This window comes from Oryctolagus cuniculus, chromosome 13, assembly GCF_964237555.1.
Source record: "Oryctolagus cuniculus chromosome 13, mOryCun1.1, whole genome shotgun sequence".
Taxonomy (NCBI): domain Eukaryota; kingdom Metazoa; phylum Chordata; class Mammalia; order Lagomorpha; family Leporidae; genus Oryctolagus; species Oryctolagus cuniculus.
Window position 1 is genome coordinate 9,737,128 of NC_091444.1, and position 19,728 is coordinate 9,756,855.

The 19,728-nt window shown below is 40.8% G+C and overlaps 1 protein-coding gene across 4 annotated transcripts in view; it reads right to left on the reverse strand.

The window, feature by feature from the left end:
- UCHL5 (ubiquitin C-terminal hydrolase L5) overlaps window positions 1-19,728 on the reverse strand; it is a 38,910-nt gene that overhangs the window by 16,605 nt on the left and 2,577 nt on the right. For all 4 annotated transcript variants that reach the window (XR_011381239.1, XR_518852.4, XM_008268729.4 and 1 more), the window contains exons 2-7: window positions 14,223-14,286; window positions 11,223-11,328; window positions 3,365-3,490; window positions 3,220-3,281; window positions 3,010-3,140; window positions 1,274-1,337 (exon numbers count right to left, since the gene is read on the reverse strand). Coding sequence is in view for 2 of the 4 variants with exons in the window: in XM_008268729.4 (XP_008266951.1) it covers window positions 1,274-1,337; window positions 3,010-3,140; window positions 3,220-3,281; window positions 3,365-3,490; window positions 11,223-11,328; window positions 14,223-14,286 (553 nt within the window). In the remaining 2 variants the exon portion in view is untranslated. The remainder of the gene's footprint in view (window positions 1-1,273; window positions 1,338-3,009; window positions 3,141-3,219; window positions 3,282-3,364; window positions 3,491-11,222; window positions 11,329-14,222; window positions 14,287-19,728) is intronic.

A 19,728-nucleotide genomic window follows, 5' to 3' on the forward strand; every position in this document is an offset into this window, starting at 1 on the left:
CTTGACAGCAAACATACAATTCATAGTGAGAAATGCCAACAACTTAGACTTCAACAAGCTTAAGACCTGCTGCTCTATGAAACCATGTTAGGATGAGGAGGAGATGGGCTACAGAATGAGAGAGAATATTTGCAGGCAACACATCAGATGAAGAACTAGAGTCTAGAATAGGTGAAGAACTTTAGAGCTCAACAGTTAAAAATCAAACAATCCAATTAAATAATGAGGCACAAAAAGAATTTCAACATTAGTCATTAAGGGAAATGCAGTCTAAAACCACAGTGAAACATGAGAGTGAATAAATTTTTTTTATATGTGACCAACTAAATGCTAACAAAGCTGCAAAGAAATGAGATCTCTCAGATATTGCTGGTCAAAATGTAAAATGTTACAGTCCCTCTGGGAAAGCATTTGATAGTTTCTTTTTATAAAACAAAGCATGCATTTACCATATGACCCAGCAATGATACTCCTGGGCAGTTATCCCAGAAAAATGAAAACTTAAGTATACAAAAAAAATATATAAAAATGTTTATTGGTTTATCCTATTTAGAAAAAAAGGAAAACAATGCAGATGTCTGTGAATGGGTAAAAAGGCAAAAAATCCACGCCATAGAACACTTTTGAACAATTAAAAAACTACTGATACACTCAACAAGTAAGGCCAATTTCCAGAGAGACATGCTGAGTGGAAAAAAAGCTAATGCATAAAAGGGTTACACATTGTGTAACACATTCATATTCCTTACAAATTAACAATTTTTAAATGCCAAAATTATAAACCTAGGGATTAAGGGGGGAGGGAAGGCAACCTAAAGGATCCTTGTGATAAAGATCCTTCTGTTGTATCTTGACTATGGAATTGTCCGTATCCTGGCAGTGATACTGTCTGTACTACAGTTTTCAAGATTTTATCACTGCAAGGTACAATGTACATGACCTCTCAGTATTTCTTACAAATGAACGTGACTGTACAATTAGCCAAAATGAAAGTTTAACTTATAATTGACAAACCTGAAAAGCAAAACTCTATCAAATATTTGTACAAATATCAAATAATACAAACTATCTAATTGATAGATCAACTTCTCTAAAGATATGTTATCATATTATTCTGTAGAATGCAGAGATTTTCTGAAATAGATTTTCTGAATGCATTAATCCAATCAGAAGTAGATGTTCAATATACATTGCTAAGATATAAGAAAACAAAAGCTTAAAAAATGCTTTAAAATCAGAATGTTATGCTGATGAGATTAACTGAGACATTTACTTTTGTATCCTTTTTTCTATGACTGGTCTCACTGCACTGATCCAGTCATCTTGATTGCATGCACCTAGAAAGAAATTTAAAAATGGTTAAATACAAATTAGAAAAATCAATGTTCATTACTATTTCAAAAGTTTGACCCCAAATTTTTTTCCAAATATTTTAGCAAGTTTAGGACAGTAAAAATTTTTCTGACATAACTGTGTTAAACTTTAATTCTTATTTTCTTGGTAATTGTGAGGAAAAAGTATCATCATAATGTGCACTGTCATGTTATTGTATCACTTAGTAGTGGTTAAACAAATGTGAGGGAGTAATGAGTTAAAGAGCTATTTCACATAACTCACTCTTCATTTTAGAGATGATGAAAGTGAAGGCTAAGGAAAAACCAACCCACATGGTAGTGGGCCAAAGGATTCTGTGATTTATCTGTCTATAACAATAAAACAAAAACCAAAATCCACTATAACACAAAACCAATTTTGCCCAGTTATTTTAATGCTTGTTTTTTCACCTGAAAGTACAGCATAGCCACCAGTTGTATGATAAAACTGGTGGTTCTGTTCAATCATTTAACTTCTTTTATATTTGATGGCTCTAATAAACAAAGAATGAGCAGACAGAAGCCAACAGAGAAAATGCAGCAATCAGATAATTTATCAAATTAGAGAAAATGAGCTTCTACTGAATTGGAAAACAAATACTTTACAATATAATGATAGCATGTAAATTTGGCCTGAAACTATTAAAATGGTCCATACATGAGATATGATCAAAAAGTAAAAACAAAATCAATGTATGCTTTTTTAAATTCTAAAAGTATATAGTTTTACAAGCAGCATGTAACATTAGATTCAACTAAAACAAGTTTTAATAAGAAAAAGGAGAATTCTTCTGCTGACCTATTGTTTCACAATTACAGATTACACTCTAACTTTAATAATCATGCATCAATTTTGCTCAAAGTTACAGAGTGGGTTCAGGACAAATCTATCCTTTGACACATAGAATAGCATATTAGTGCACTATCTATAGGTTGTTAAACAATTAATTAATTTAATTCCAAATGAAAATATTTTAATACAAGATAAAAAAATGCTTGTTATCCCTTATCAATAGGTTACAATGACAAGAATAATTTATTTTTCATTTTTATTTATTTTTATTTGAAAGGCAGACAGAAACTGATCCGCAGGTGCTGATCCACTTCCCACATGCCTGCAATAGCTGAAGCTGGGCCACGCTAAAGCCAGGAGCCGGGACCTCAATCCAGATCTTGCATGTGGGTGGCAGGATGAAACTAGCTGAGCCATCACCTGCTGTCTCCCAGCATACACATTAGCAGGAAGCTATAATCAGGAGTAGAGCCAGGAACTGAATCCAGGCAGTCCAAAACAGGACACGCTCATCCCATTCTGGCATCTTACCTACTATATCAAACATTTACCCAAGAATAACTTCTTAAAGGTCACAAGGAATAGTTTTTAGAAGTTAACTGAAAAAAATATAAATTTGTAATCTGTGGTTTTAAAGTATTTTCTCTTAGTAAAGAAAGGCCTCTACTAAAATATAGGAATCAATATATTCTTCCTATATGTTAATTTCATAAAGTACTGAAGACCTTAAGACCTTCATATTATACCTTCAAAATTTAAGCAGCACTGTGGCTTAAATCAAGGTGAATATTCATCTTTTTTCCCTTGTCAAAAGTGAAATACCAGAAACAGGATCCAGATTACCTAAATCAATCGGTCCTTCTCTTAATCCATCTAATTCATATAGTCGTCCATTAACAGGAACATAACTGACAAAGTGAAAAGCATCTTCTTCTTTGGCCGATGTCTTCGCATCAAATTCAAACATTTGCTGCCTACAGCAGAGAAAACAAGTAGTGAGAGACAAGGCAGCAAGGAGACAAACAGTGCACCTTTAACATGAAGTGTGCTTACCTGGCAAAACTGTTGTGTACTTGTCGAATCACATCTGAATTGCTCAGTGCCAAGCCTTTCATCTAAAACAATTTTTAAAAATAGTCTTAAAGTAAGAACCATCAAAAACAGGACATTTTAGGATTAGGGAAAGGATTGTACTCACAGCTGCATCAAAACTTTGTGAAAATTCTTTAAACTCTGATAACGTCTCTCCTAAATGGACATCTTGATGGGTACAGTTCAACAACACACTTACTATGGCTTGAGTGGCACAAGCATTATTAATTACCTATAAAATACAAGAGCAAAGATAGTACCAATTTTTATTTTAAAAAGTTTTTAATGGTAATGACCTCCAAAATATTAATTAAGAGTTTTAAAATTTTATTTCATATAATCTTGGCATAACTATAATAAACATGTTTAATTTCTACTTTAGTCTATTTTCAGGAATTTGCTGAAATTCTGGAATTGAATACCCAGGAAACTAAATAGGTTAAATGAACTCATTATGCTAGTGAAAATGCAACTAGTTAAGAGTAACAAGACCAGTCTTCCTCATCTAAAACACATCTTCTCACACACGATTCAAGTACCCAAATTTTATCTGGGTCTGTAACCATCTGGAATGATGAAAACTCTCTTAGCTGCTGAGTTTTGACCAAAGGGAAGTAAGCATGTGACACGAGCAAATTCAAGAAAGTGTAAAGGTAAGGGAGTGTGTTGCCTTCTTCCTGTTACCTGGAATGTGGAATTGAGATAGAATGGTTAAAGCTCCAGCAATCACCTTGGACCATGAAGTAAATTTTGGAACAGTGGACTTAGATAAAAGTACGATCTACAACCTTGAGAGCTCATGGATGTGGAAGACAAAAAAAAAATGCCTCATACACCATTTTTCTCTAAACCGAACCGTACCTAGCCCTAACAAGCCCTGGTTACAATGGCATTCTAGTATCTTGCTTTTGCTATAAAGCTGTTATTAATCTAGAGTGCTCCTCAGTCTCTCTCCCCTAGTTAATACCTACTTAACCTTCAGATTTCAGCTAATCTGTCACTTACTTAGATGCCTTCTAAGATTTGCCTGACAAGGTCGAGTTTTACTTTTCCATGTGTAGTTAAGAACTTAGTCTTGCTGAAAGTCTGGCCTTTGCCCTTGGCTCCTAGGAGGTGATCTCCAAGACGTTTAAAAGTCTTGCCTGAGAGAAGCATCAATATCAGTATCTTGATCTTGGTGACTTCCAATGCTAACTGTAGTAACTGTCTTAGGAATAGGTCAGCCTGCACCTACTGGATACCTACTATGCACCAGCCACAGACATAAAACAAAAGTGTTGATTGTCAGGTTTGGAGTTTAATGTGTAAGAAACAAATACAGAGACATCCACAAAACAGTATGTACAAATATAAGCAGTTTTCGTTTTTTATCTCTAGAACAAGGATTATCAGCATTGTTATTTTCTATTTCATACATCCCACAATGTTTAAATTTTGTATAATGAACAATAATCCCTATATTCATTAAAGAAACAGCAAAGCCTTCTTTAGAAAGGGGATAAATCATCTGAAGACCTTTTAAAACAATCTATCCCCCTATTCTCTATTATTTATGTCTTCCCCTCTTTTCCCCCAAAGGAAGAGTGACAGACCTTCCATCAGCTCTTCACTTCCCAAATGCCCACAACAGGCAGGACTGGGCCAGGCTGAAACCAGAAGTCTGTGACTCAATCTGGGTCTTCCATATAGGTAGCAAGGACCCAAACACTTGAGCCACTGTTTGCTGCAACCCAGAGTATGCATCATCAGAAGCTACACCAGAAGCAGAGAGGAAACTCAAATCCAGGCACTCCAAGATGGTCTTTTTATTTTTATTTTCATTTTTATTTTTTGACAGGCAGAGTGGACAGTGAGAGAGAGAGAGAGAGAGAGAGAGAGAAAGGTCTTCCTTTGCCGTTGGTTCACCCTCCAATGGTCACCACGGCCGACGCACTGCGGCTGGCGCATCGCGCTGATCCGAAGCCAGGAGCCAGGTGCTTCTCCTGGTCTCCCATGGGGTGCAGGGCCCAAGGACTTGGGCCATCCTCCACTGCACTCCCTGGCCACAGCAGAGAGCTGGCCTGGAAGAGGGGCAACCGGGACAGAATCCGGCGCCCCAACCGGGACTAGAACCCGGTGTGCCGGCGCCGCAAGGTGGAGGATTAGCCTAGTGAGCCGCGGTGCCGGCCCCAAGATGGTCTTAATCACTGTGCCAAATGCTACCCCATCCAAATTTAAAAATTATAATTATTGGTTTTAAAATTTTAATTATTGGAAATACAATGATATTCACATAGATATTTGAATTTATAATCATATTAAGTAGGTTATTTGTATTAGAGAAATAAGCTCAAAATGTTGAACTTTTAAGAGATTACTTTAACAAATTATAGACATTTATACCAAAAATACTTTTAAAGGCAGCAGTGCATGATAAAGTTAAGAGGGCAGACTTCAATGCCATGGAGCCTGGGTTTGCACCCTAGACTGCCACTGACCAGCTGCTTAACCTCCAAGACTGTCTCCACCTCGTCTGTAAAACCACGTACCTGTTTATGGAAAACACTATAAATGAATTAATGATTTAAAAATGTAGGTATGGCACCGCGGCTCAATAGGCTAATCCTCCGCCTAGAGGTGCTGGCACACTGGGTTCTAGTCCCGGTCGGGGCACCGGATTCTGTCCCGGTTGCCCCTCTTCCAGGCCAGCTCTCTGCTGTGGCCAGGGAGTGCAGTGGAGGATGGCCCATGTGCGTGGGCCCTGCACCCCATGGGAGACCAGGAGAAGCACCTGGCTCCTGCCTTCGGATCATCACGGTACGCCGGTCGTGGCGGCCATTGGAGGGTGAACCAACAGCAAAGGAAGACCTTTCTCTCTATCTCTCACTATCCACTCTGCCTGTCAAAAAAAAAAAAAAAAATGCAGGTAAAAGCATTTAATAAGCCTTCAATTTATAATGCTAACTTTAATTATTAAATTTACGAAATGGAACTAAGTAAAATTTTTTCACTGAGTGTAAAAGACACAAAGCATTTTACATAATCTTAGTAACAAAATTACAAGAATGTATTAGATATGGACAGAACATATAGGAGGTAATCTGACATGTGGAACCACAAACCTGAGTTTTAGTTTTGAGTTTAAGCTCTGAATCAATCACACAGGTATATTATTTACCTTGGGCAAATAATTCAATTTTTCTAGGCCTTAATTTCTTTATCTGTGAAATGAAAATAACAATCTCATGGAGTTGCTGAACGATTAAACAATAGGGTCTAAGGCACTGTGGTGTAGCAGGTAAAGCTGCCAGCTGCAGTGCCAACATCCCATATGGGCACTGGTTCGAGTCCCAGCTGTTCCACTTCTGATCCAGCTGTCTGCTATGGCCTGGGAAAGCAGTATAAGTCCTTGTGCCCCTGTATCCATGTGGGAGACCCAGAAGAAGCTCCTGACTCCTGGATTCAGATCGGTGCAGCTCTGGCCATTGCGGCCAATTGGGGAGTGAACCAGCAGATGGAAGACCTCTCTCTGCCTCTCTGCCTCCCCTTCTCTCTCTGTGTAACTGATTTTCAAATAGATAAATAAATAAATGCTTAAAAAAAAAACAACAGGGTTCAAGGGTTAAACAATAATAGCAGTTAAGACACTGGGAAATATGCCTACACCCCATATCAGAGTGCCTGTTCAACTTTCAGCTCTGCTCTTCACTCCAGCCTCCTGCTAAAACTCAGAAATAGCAACAATTCAAAGCAGCAGGCTCCTTCCAACCACGTAGGAGGTAAGAACACAGTTCCTGGCTCCCAAGTTTGGCACTGGACTGCCCTATTGTGAGCACTAGGGAGTGAATCAGTGATGGGATATTGGATGTCTCTCTCTCTCTCTCTGCCTCTCCTCCCTCTGTGTAACTCTTTCAAATAAGTAAAATAAATCTTTCAAAAAACGTTATTACTAATAAGCAATATAACATCTTGTTCATCATACACACTTAGAACCTAAAACAATGGCTTACAAAGTAAGTGCTCAATAACTATTTGTTAATTAAATAAATGTCTAACTGTTAAAAGTAGTTAATAAAGCTGGGTGTGGGATTACAAGGATATTTATTTCTATAACTGTGTAATATAAATTCTGCTATCAGAAAGAAAATGATAATTTAAAAGATTTATTCATTTGAAAGGCAGAGTTACAGAGAGGTAGAGAGAGAGGTCTTCCATCTGCTGGTTCACTCCCCAAATGTCTGTAGTGGCTGGAGCTGTGCCAATCCAAAACCAGGAGCCTAGAGCTTCTTCCGGGTCTCCCACAAGGGTAAATGGGCCCAAGGACTTAGTCACCCTCCACTGCTTTCCCAGGCCACAGCAGAGAGCTGGACTGGAAGTGGAGCAGCTGGGACTCGAATCTGTGCCCATATGGGATGCCAGCACTGCAGGTGGTGGTTTTACCTGCTACACCACAGTGCCGCCCCCAGAAAACGATAATTTTTAAATATATAATGATGAAACCCTATTTCCTTAAAGTAAGAAAAAGCTCTGGGGTGGCATGTGACTTAGAGGTAAAGATGTTGGTTTAGATGCCTGTGTCCCACATGACAGTGCCTGGGATTGGCTTCCAGTTCCAAATCCCAGGCATAGCTTTCTCTGGTGTCTCACATCAGAGTGCCTGGGTTCCTATATTCAGCTTCAGATACTGGAAAGCAGCAATGATGATCCAAGTGATTGGGTTGCTGACACTCATGAGGGAGACCTGGATTGGGTTCCCAAGCTCCTGGCTTTGGTCCCAGTCCAGCCCATTGCGGGCATCTGAAGAGTGTACCAGTGATGGCTGCTCTCTCCCTTTGTCAAATAAACTAAAAAAGAGAAGAGAAAGCTCTAATTTCTTTAAAAACACTGAGAAGAAAATGGAAAGCAGCAATAAAATTAGAGAAAAGGGAAAACAAGTTACTAAGTAGAAAAGGCTTGACCAAAAAAGTAAACAATTTTATTTTTCTACCATTCTAAAGGTTAATTGGATTATTCTAAGCAATATTTTGGGTCTCAGAAACAATTGCAATTTTTAAACAAATGCAATCATACAGTTCAGATTACCAACACTAATCAAGGGGTCAGCACTGTAGTGCAGTGGGTTGAGCTGCTGCCTTCAATGCTAGTATCCCATACAGGTGCTGGTTTGAGTCTTCACTTTTTTCTTTTTCTTTAAAGATTGATTTATTTAGGCCGGCGCCGTGGCTCAATAGGCTAATCCTCCGCCTTGCGGCGCTGGCACACCGGGTTCTAGTCCCGGTTGGGGCGCCGGATTCTGTCCCGGTTGCCCCTCTTCCAGGCCAGCTCTCTGCTGTGGCCCAGGAGTGCAGTGGAGGATGGTCCAAGTGCTTGGGCCCTGCACCCCATGGGAGACCAGGAAAAGCACCTGGTTCCTGCCATCGGATCAGCGCGATGCGCCAGCCGCAGTGCGCTGGCCGCGGCGGCCATTGGAGGGTGAACCAACGGCAAAAGGAAGACCTTTCTTTCTGTCTCTCTCTCTCTCACTGTCTACTCTGCCTGTCAAATATAAAAAAAGAAAAAAAAAAGATTGATTTTATTTGGAAGTCAGAGTTAGAGAGAGAGAGAGACAGAGTTACATTCAATCAGCTGGTTCACTCCCCAGGGGCTGCAATGGCTAGAGCAGAGCCCACCTGAAGCCAGGAGTATTCTCTGCAACTCCTTCGTGAATACATGGACCCAGGGACTTGGGCCATCCTCTGCTGCCTTCCCAGGCATACTAGCAGGGAGCTGGATTGGAAGGGAGCAGCCAGGAATCAAACCAGGACCAACATGAGATGTTGGCCCTGCAGGTGGCAGCTTTACCTGCTATGCCACAGCAATGGCCCTATGCTCCACTTCTGATCCAGCTGCATGCTAATACACCTCAGAAAGCAGAGGAAGATGGCCCACGTTCTTGGACCCCCTGCCATCTATACGGGAGACTCAGATGGAGTTCCAGGCTCCTGGCTTCAGCCTGGCCCAGCCCTAGCTCTTGAGGCCATTTGGGGAAAGTGAACCAATAGATGAAGATCTCCCTCCTTCCCCTTGCCTCTGTCTCTCTCCCCCTCTCTGTAGATATGCCTTTGAAATAAATAAATGAAACATTAATCCAAAGAACTTATCAAACACTCAATTTTTCAGCTTTTCCAATTAGCCAGATATAGAGAGGTATCTACTAATTTGAGTTAAAACTGTATTTTCCTGATCATAGTATAGATTAGAATAGTTCTCCAAGGGTGGTCCACAGATCTCTAGGAATCCCTAATACTCTATTCTAGGGGTTTACAAGCTCAATTATGTCCATCACAATTTTAAGGCAGTTTCTGTCTTTTTCTCTGCGTTCCCATTTGTGCTAGGAAAAAAAAAGGAACAGCTGATATTTTAGCAAGAATCTAAGCAGTGGCATTAAACTGCTTCACTGACACATATAGTTAAAAAAAAGAAAAAAAGAAACAGGGGCCAGTGCTATGGCCCAGTGGATTAAAGCCCTGGCCTACAGTGCCGGCATTCCATGTGGGTACCCATTCTAGTCCCAGCTGCTCCTCTTCCGATCCAGCTCCCTGCTAATGTGCTTGCAAAAGCAGTAGAGGATGGCCAAATCTTTGGACCTCTGCACTCAGCTGGGAAACCTGGAAGAAGCTCCTGGCTTTGGACTGACTCAGCTCCAGTACTTGGGGACACTTGGGGAGTGAACCAAGGTATGGAAGACCTCTCTCTCTCCCTCTCTGCCTCTCCCTCTCACTAGAACTCTTTCAAATAAATAAAATAAATCTTTAAAAAAAAAAAAACCCACACATACACACACAAAACAAAACATTTTACTGACAAATGTCTTTGATATGCCCTAACAGCTGTTTTTTATTAAATTCTGACCTTAGGTTAAGTCTTTAATATTCTGCAAAATGAAACAGGAAGTACAGATAAAGAACTGCTATTGCATACCACGATTATCTTGAGGAAGGCACTTGTGAGGTTGTTTGAATTGTGGGCTGAGCCTTTTAACAATATTTTTACTTGAAATAAAAACTGACACAGGGTTTTCAGAGAAGGATATTTCACAGATATTTTCTTGAAAATGAGTGAAATGAGTCTATGGCTTTAAGGAAGACACCTGATGCTACTGTCAATGAACACTGAACTTTGAGCAAGAATCAGAATTTCATAAAATTTAAATCTACCATTGTGAGCTAAACATTTCTGACAGATAATTACTTTTCTGATGTTATAAATATCTTAATATTAGCAGATATGACTTGTTATTGTCAAATCATAGCAAATGTGTCAACAAATGGAAAAAAATGCATAAACCAGTGAATTTTTAAATGAGCAATGCACAATGTTACAAAATGGACAAAAATACAAAATGCATTTGAAGAGTAAGATAAAGAATTTTAAATTTCATATTGCAATGAAGCTTTACTAAAGTAACACTTTGAGAGTTATGAAATAGTATCAGAGAACACCACAATTATCTGAAAAGGATAATACTCATCTGTCTGCAACTACACATAGGTTAGGAGACTTGATTTTCTCTATATGTTTCAATCAAAAGCAAAGCAAAGCAAAACATAATGCAACAAACCGAATGAAAAAACACATAGGAAAAGCAAGCTAGGAGTTATTAAGCAGGCATGAAGGAGATTGGCAAAAATGTTAAATAATGTACTTTCTCAATATTTTTTAGTAAATACACTAATTTTTATTTAAAATAGTATTTATATTAATATGTAATGAGTTTATTGTTATTTTAAGTCAACTGACAAAGATTTGAAAAATTTTCAGTTTTAAGGTCTAACATGGTATAATACTGACAGGTAATTCCATGAACAAAAGTTCTTTGAAGATCATAATTTTTAAGAGTGTAAATGGGTTCCAAGACAAAAATGTTCAGGAACGCTGCACTAGAGGCACAGACTGACTAGAGCCATGTTGCTCTCGAGCCTTTTCCGTGTATATGAGCACCATACCTGCTTGGCAAAAAATATTGTATCAAGTCTGGAGTCCTGAACCACAGAGCCTGCCGGTTCTTCTCCTGGCTGCCACTTGAAAAGAAAAATCAATCCATGAACTGGCCTGCAAAATAAAACACAAACAAGTGACACTAAATCCTGCTTTTTTTTTTTTTTTTTTTTTGACAGGCAGAGTGGACAGTGAGAGAGAGACAGAGAGAGAAAGGTCTTCCTTTGCCGCTGGTTCACCCTCCAATGGCCGCCGCTGCAGCCGGCGCACCGCGCTGATCCTGGCAGGAGCCAGGAGCCAGGTGCTTTTCCTGGTCTCCCATGGGGTGCAGGGCCCAAGCACCTGGGCCATCCTCCACTGCACTCCCTGGCCATAGCAGAGAGCTGGCCTGGAAGAGGGGCAACCGGGACAGAATCCGGCGCCCCAACCGGGACTAGAACCCGGTGTGCCGGCGCCGCAAGGTGGAGGATTAGCCTATTGAGCCACGGCGCCGGCTCCCTGCTTTTTTTTTTATAACATATTGTTAGTACATTATAGTTGGCTATTCAACGAGTAAAATGCAAATGAAATATTAATATAAATTTCACTAAAATATTGTTCTAGAGGATGTTAATAAAACTAAAAAATCACCTGGTTAAAACAATTATAATGAAAGGCTTATTCTCAAATCTGTGAACTATTTATTTCTACCTCTGTCACCTCAAATAAAATACAAACATAGCAAAACTAGATGCTAAGCAAGCTGTTAATGCTAGGTTGAGTTCCAAGATATATGAATATGGTGTGTGAAAAATATTTATGAGTGGAGGCCGGTGCTCTGGTGCAGTGGGTTAAAGCCTCAGCATGCAGCACCAGCATCCCATAAGGGTGCCAGTTCAAGTCCCGGCTGCTCCACTTCCAATCCAGCTCCCTGCTAATGCGCCTGGGAAAGCAGCAGCAGATGGCCAAGCCCTTGGGCCCCTGCACCCACATGGAAGACCCGGAAGAAGCTCCTGGCTCCTGGCTTCAGATTGGCCCAGCTCTTGTCACTGCAGCCATCTGGGGGAGTGAACCAGTGGATGGAAGACTTTTCTGTCTCTCCCTTTATCTGTAACTCTACCTCTCAAATAAATAAAATCTTCTAAAAAATTGTTCTTTTTGAGGGGAAGAGGAAGGCAGGTGGAAGCAAACCATTTCCTTCAGACCATTAAAGACAGCAGCCATCTCCCCAGCTCTCCATTTTCCCTTTAGAAGCCATTCCTTGAGGCCTGCATTCTGGCGTAACGCCACTTGCAACATCAACATCCCAGCTGCTCCACCCCCAATCCAGCTCCCTAGTAATGCCCCTGGGAAAGCAGCAGCAGGTGGCCCAAGTGCTTGGGCCCCTGGACCCAGGTGAGACCTGGAAGAAGCTCCTGGCTTCAGCCTGGCTCAGTCCATCACTGCTACCATTTGGGGAGTGAACCAGGGGATGGAAACTCTCTGTGACTTTGGCTTTCAAATAAATAAAAAATAAATCTTCAAAAAAATAAATCGCTCCCATCAATGAACATTCCTCTAAGCCTCATCTGCAGATTTAATGTCAGTTGTTGAGAGCATGGAGAAGAGGCTCAGAGAGGGGACATGGCTGGTGCTGTGGCACGGCAGGTTAAGGTGCCACTGCACCACTGGCAGCTCGTAAAAGTGCGGTTCAAGTCCCAGCAGCTCCACTTTGATCCAGCTGCCTGCTAATGTGCCTGGGAAAAGAGCAAAGGATGGTACAAGTGTTTGGGCCTTACCACCCATGCGGGAGACAAGGATGGAGTTCCTGATGGCTGGCTTCAGCGTGGACCAGCCCTGGCTATTCTGGCCATTTGGGGAGTGAACTAGTAGATGCAAGATTTCTTGCTCTAATTCTGCTTGTCAAACAAGTTAATCTTTAAAACAGAGAGAGAGATTCTCGTCAAAATGACAGCAGAGAGAAGGTTCTTCTTCGGGACTAGAACTGTAGCCTTCCCAGGTAGAAATATAATGATGTGCAGACAAGCTCTGAATTACTATCAATATATAGCTATGAAACATGTTTTTGTAGATTTTCCAATGTCAAAATGTTCCTTTTAAAAATATATATATTTGAAAAGCAGAGAGCTACAGAGTGATGGGGCTAGGAGGTGCTGGGGCCAGGGGAGAGGGAAGAGACTGAGAAAGAGATCTCCCATCTGATAGTTTACTACCCCAATGGCCACAATGCCCAGGGCTGGTCTAAATAAGCCAGGAGACAGGAACTCAATCCAGGTCTCCCACATGAGTGGCAGGGACCCAAGAACTTAGGCTTTCTGCTGGCTTCCCAGGTACACTAGCAGGGAGCTGGATCAGAAGTGGAGCAGCCAGGATGCAAACCAATTCTCATATGGGCTGCTGGTGCCACATCATTGGCTCCTGTTCCATGTTCTAAAACTACTAATGTGTAAGTGAATTTTGTGAAAAATGAACCAATCAGTACTCTGTAAATAAGGAAGCAGACTCAGGTTTGAATCCCTTGCAAATTACTTATTTATGAGCCTCAGGTCTTAGTTATAAAATGGGAATAATAATAACTATCTCAAAGGATTGAAAAAAAAAATTTAAAGGATATAATGTATTCAGCCTAGGACAATCCAGCTAAAATAAACAGATTAGTCTAAACATCCTTTAAAAGTTTGTCACAGACTTTTTTTTAATGATTTATTTATTTATTTTGAAAGTCAGAGTTACAGAGAGCGAGAGACAGAAAGATTTTCCATCCGCTGGTTCACTCCCCAGATGGTCCCAACAGCTGGCCCTAAGCCAGGGCAAAGCCAGGAGCTTCATCAGGTCTTCACGTGAGTGGCAGGGGCCCAAATACTTGAGCCACCTTCTGCTACTTTTCCCAGGTAATTAGCAAGGAGCTGGTTTGGAAGTGGGCAGCCCCTCTATGGGATGCCAGTATTCCAGGCAGCAGCTTTACCTGCTATGCCTGCAACACTGGCCCCCAGAAAAAAAATGTTTAACATAACTAAAATTATACTTACTTTAATTTTTCAAAATTCTCAGGCTCTAAACTCCATATTTCTTCTACTTGGGCTCCTCGGCAACCTGAAATACGGAATTATTTTCTTCAGAAAATGATTCATATTTTCCTTTACCATTAAATAAAACTAAACTAAAAGAAAAGTACATCAAGGGGCAATAAGACATTTTTGTGAAGTATATAAGGTTATCAAACAGTAAATGCAGAATCACTTAATAATAAATGAGAAGAGGGGAAGCTTTTTAAAAAGTTAATGAAGCACTGGTATTTATCAAATACCTTTTGTGTGCTTAGTGTGGGCCCTAGCATAACAAACAATTGTCAAAATACTTGAAAACCTCACAACCTAGTAGCAGACAACACATGCAACTCAAAAATACTACCGCATGCATAAATTAAATATGAAGAGTACAAAGGACCTATTCTAAGAAGTTTGGAGGGGGAGAAATTTATTACTATCTGTGCTAATCACAAAAACTTCCACAGATAATTGAATCGGGTCCTAAACAAGATGATCATATTATCTGTCATCCAAACCAGAACACTATTCCTAAGAGAAAAGGGGTACTAAAATTAACAAGATAGGTGTTTGTTTTAAATATTTGCGCATTGACTAACACATTTGCGTAATTATACTGGTGAGCCTATAAAACAGTTCTATTCTAACTCCAAAAGTAACTTTCTTAAAGTGTATTTGGAACATTCTTCCCCAAGATGAGGCTCTGATGAAGCTCTCTCAAACTGTTGACAGTGCCTTAATTAATCACTAAGTACAGGCTGGCGCCACGGCTCAATAGGCTAAATCGCCACCTAGCGGCGCCGGCACATGGGGTTCTAGTCCTGGTCGGGGCACCGGATTCTGTCCCAGTTGCCCCTCTTCCAGGCCAGCTCTCTGCTGTGGCCCGGGAAGGCAGTGGAGGATGGCCCAAGTGCTTGGGCCCTGCACCCCATGGGCGACCAGGAGAAGCACCTGGCTCCTGCCATCGGATCAGTGCCGTGCGCCGGCTGAAGTGCACCAGCCATGGCGGCCATTGGAGGGTGAACCAACGGCAAAGGAAGACCTTTCTCTCTGTCTCTGTCTCTCTCTCTCACTATCCACTCTGCCTATCAAAAATAAATAAATAAATCACTAAGTATGCTATCTCCCACGAGTTTTGACAACTGGATTAACATTCTCCTAACCTCACCAATTGGTCTACCAAAGCTGTAGAGAGGCCCTTAGCTTTCACGCTCCCACAAAAAACACTTACAGATTTCTTCAGCAATCCTATTCCCAGTTACCCCTGGTACAAATGCCATTTGCCTGGGGATGTGAATATGAAAAACTGGACTGACACGACTCAGCCTCTGTAAAAACCAGGACTAGACAATCAGTTGAACTGAATTGGGAGCCCTAAACTGAAGACTCTGTTAACTGAATCCCTCAACTGAGATAATTGCATTTAGGAGTCCCAACAGTTGTAAGCAACATTTACTTCCTGGGACAAAATATGCATTCCCAAAGCTGTACTTCTACTTCTCGTGTAAAGTCAGGCATGAACTTGACTCCGTCTTCAAAATAAGGTGAAACATACCTTAGAAGCAATCATAATAGACCTCCATATTAAGAAATCACCTTGGTTCCAGAAGTCATGCAGTTCTGCCTTAACACATGGGTCAGAGTTGTCACAGATGATGGAGTTACTCCAGACTTGCTCCTTCATGCCAAGTCATGCAAAATCCCTAATACACCCTACTGTACCTGGATTAATGCCTTCAGCTAAGAGGACAGGTCAACAAACATGAAAAGAGAAAGCCACCTGGCATTCTAATGTGAAGGCAACAGAAACCATTACCAGCCCTGTCACTCGTATCAGACTGTTTAATCACAGGAATAGCCTATGTGGTGCACAAAGGGTAGATACTGCTGAGGTCTCTCCTGTCTCTGCATGTCTTCTGAGAAAAACCACTCTTCCCTCTGGGCCACCTTTTCAAGAATGTTCAAACTGCAAAGCATTGGAAGATAGAGATAGGGTATCCAGAGCAGAAGTCCTCTTTTCTGTCTGGGATAACAAAGATATCTCTGCAGAAGCAGAAGTTGAGGAGGCTTGTTAGCCAGCCCCTTTATAACTGCAAGTTCTCTAAACTCAGAATTCCTTAGAACAGACTTGTTGTGTGTGCAGCATCCTTCTGGGCCCACCTCCATCACCGCGGACTTGTAGCAAAAGGGAATCCCTGCAAACGTGACTCTCTTGCTGCCTAGCGGGAGTCGTACACTCCCTTAGCTCTAGATCAAAGCTGCCTGGCAGCATCTATGACACTGACAAGTCCAACTGCAACTTGGCAAGCAGGACAAAATCTAACAGCCCATAATTCTCAATGGCTGTTAGACTTTCTCAACTGCTTTTTGCATCTAATAACAGAATGACCTGGTTTTTAATTTATTATAATGATGACTTTCAATGATTTTCAAATGTTAAACTAACTCTGAATTCTCCACTTAGGCATGATATATTGTTCTTTTAACATAATATATGCTAAAATTTTGTTCAGATTTTTTATATTTATGTTGATGTTAGAGTTAGGTCTAGGGCTGGTGTTTTGGCTAAGTGGGTTAGGCTGCTGCCTGCAATGCCAGCATCCCATATGGGCAGAGGTTCAAGACCCAGCTGCCCCACTTTTTCCCCCCTCAAAGAAACACTTTATTTAAAAGAATACAAACTTCATGCATTTCGTTAAGTACAACTTTAGGAATACAGAGATTCTTCCCACCGTACGCGCCCTCCCACCACACTCCCATCCCTTCTCCACTCCTCCCTCTCCCACTGCCACTCCCATTCTCCACTAAGATCCATTTTCAATTAACTTAATACACAGAAGACCAACTCTTAACTAAGAGAAATCAACAATTTGCACCAAAAAAAGGAAAAAAAAAAAAAACAACTGTTCCTCAATAGTCGAGACAAGGGCTGTTCAAAGTCATTGCATCTCAACGTTAATTTCACTTTTATTAGAAACTTAGTTAACTTTAAAGAAGCACCCAAGAATGACAGACCTTTTGCAAGCATTTAGACATAACTATGAGACATAATATCCTCCACTTAATACATTAAAAGAAAGGAAGTCCTTGAGAACAAGTTTTATCATTAGCTAAGGAAGCACCTAAGAAAAGCAGCAATGGAGTTGAACACTGAAGCATAACTAAAACTTAGATACATAAGAATATCCTCCACTTATTAATACACTAAAACGAAATAAATCTTTGAGGACAAGTTTTACTGTTAACTCTCATAACACAACTCTTTGAAAACAGAGGTCCTGCGTGGGAAGTTAGTGCACAATGACTCCTGTTGTTAAATTTAACAAGTTGCTCCACTTCTGATCCAACTCCCTGTCAATGTGCCTGAGAAAGCAGCAGCAGATGCCCCAAGTGCCTGGGCCCTGGCACCTAATTTGGACACCTGGCTCCTGGCTTTGGCCTGGCCCAGTCCTGGCCATTGCAGCCATTCAGGGAGACTTCAAATAATTAAATTAAATCTTTAAAAAACAAAATTTGGGTCTACAGCTTTCTCGTAGTCTTTGGTTTTGGCATCAGGGTAATGCTGGCCCTCAAGAACTGGGTAGTATTTCTTCCTCTTTAATTTTTTTGGGATGTATCTGTATAGAACTGTTACGATTTATTCCTTAAATACTTGGCAGAATTACCAGTGAAACTATCTTGGCTAGTTTCTTTATGGGAAGATTTTAAACTACAAGTTCAATTTCTTTAACAAACATAGGTTATTATGTTTGAGACAGTTTTGAGTCCTTCAGGAATCTAAACATTCCATATATTTATTGGCATAGAGTTGTTCATAATATTCCTTTATTATCTTTTTAGTATCTGTAGAATCTACAGTGATGTTATCTCTCTCATTCCTATATTGGTAATTTGTCTCCTCTCTTTTTTCTAATCAGTCGGCCCAGAGGTTTACCAAATTCTATTCATCTCAAAAAGCTTTTGCATTGGTTTCGCCAATGTTTTTTAACCTTCTGCTTCACTAATTTCAATTCTGATCTCCATTATTGGTTTTCAACTGATTATTTTAGTTTACAATGCACTTTCCATTTTCTAGTTCCTTAAAATGAAAGCTGGGGGCCAGCACTGTGGCATAGCAGGTAAAGCCGCCACCTGCAGTGCCAGCATCCCATACAGGTGCCCGTTTCGGTCTTGGCTGCTCCACTTCTGATCCAGCAGTAGAGGATGGCCCAGGTCCTTGGGCCCCTGCACCCACATGGGAGACCTGGAAGAAGCTCCTGACTTTGGATGGGTGCAGCTCCAGTAGTTGCAGGCAACTTGGGAGTGAACCAGCGGATGGACGACTTCTCTCTCTGCCTCTCCTTCTCTGTGTAACTCTTTCAAATAAATAAATATATGTTTAAAAGTAAAATAAAAAATAAAATGAAAGCTGGGGTCATTGGTTTGTTGTAGAAGTAAATCTAGCCCCCATTATTCCATCTTGCCTAGAGGCAGAAATTAACTGCATCTATTTTTTTTTCTTGACAGGCAGAGTGGACAGTGAGAGAGACAGAGAGAGAAAGGTCTTCCTTTTCCATTGGTTCACCCTCCAATGCCCACTGCGGCCAGCACACCGCACTGATCTGAAGCCAGGAGCCAGGTGCTTCTCCTGATCTCCCAGGCGGGTGCAGGGCCCAAGGACCTGGGCCATCCTCCACTGCCTTCCTGGGCCACAGCAGAGAGCTGGATTGGAAGAGGAGCTACCGGGACAGAATCTGGCGCCTCAACCGAGACTAGAACCTCGTGTGCCGGTGCCGCAGGTGGAGGATTAGCCTAGTGAGCCACGGCGCCGGCCTGCATCTATTTTTTTAAAAAATATACTTATGTATTTTCTTCAGAGACACACATAAACAGAGAAGGCTTCCATCTGTTGGTCTCCTCCTCAAATGCCTGCAAAGGCCAGTGCTCCCAACCTCGGAGCCTCTAGTCTCCAAATGCTGGCAGGACTCAACCACTTGGGCCATCATTGCTGGCTCCCTGGGTCTATGTTATCAGGAAACTGGAAACAGGCACCAAGTTCAGGTACTCTGGGGTGGGACAGACATTCAAATCAGCCTCTTAACTGCCAGGTCAAAGAACTGCCCCCAAAACTTTTATTCTATTAGCAGACCATCACTGTTTGTTGTGTTATGTTTATATATTACGTATGCAAAAAATTCATTAAAAGTACAGTTCAACAAAAATTTCTCCATTAGTTTCTCAACAAAAATTCTGTTTTGATATTCCACCAAAATTTCTATTTATATAGTCTCTACATCACAATTTCCCATCCAATGTCAGAACTTTTAATATGAATTTACAATAGCATTCACAAAACAATCCAATGTTTTAGCTTTGAAAGAATCAACTTCCAAAAGTTTTCTAAATCCATAAATTAAATGAAAAAAATTGAAATTACTGAAATAAAATTTTTCCTTTGACACATCTGATGATGGTATATTACCATCATTTGATTCTTTGCAAAATTCTT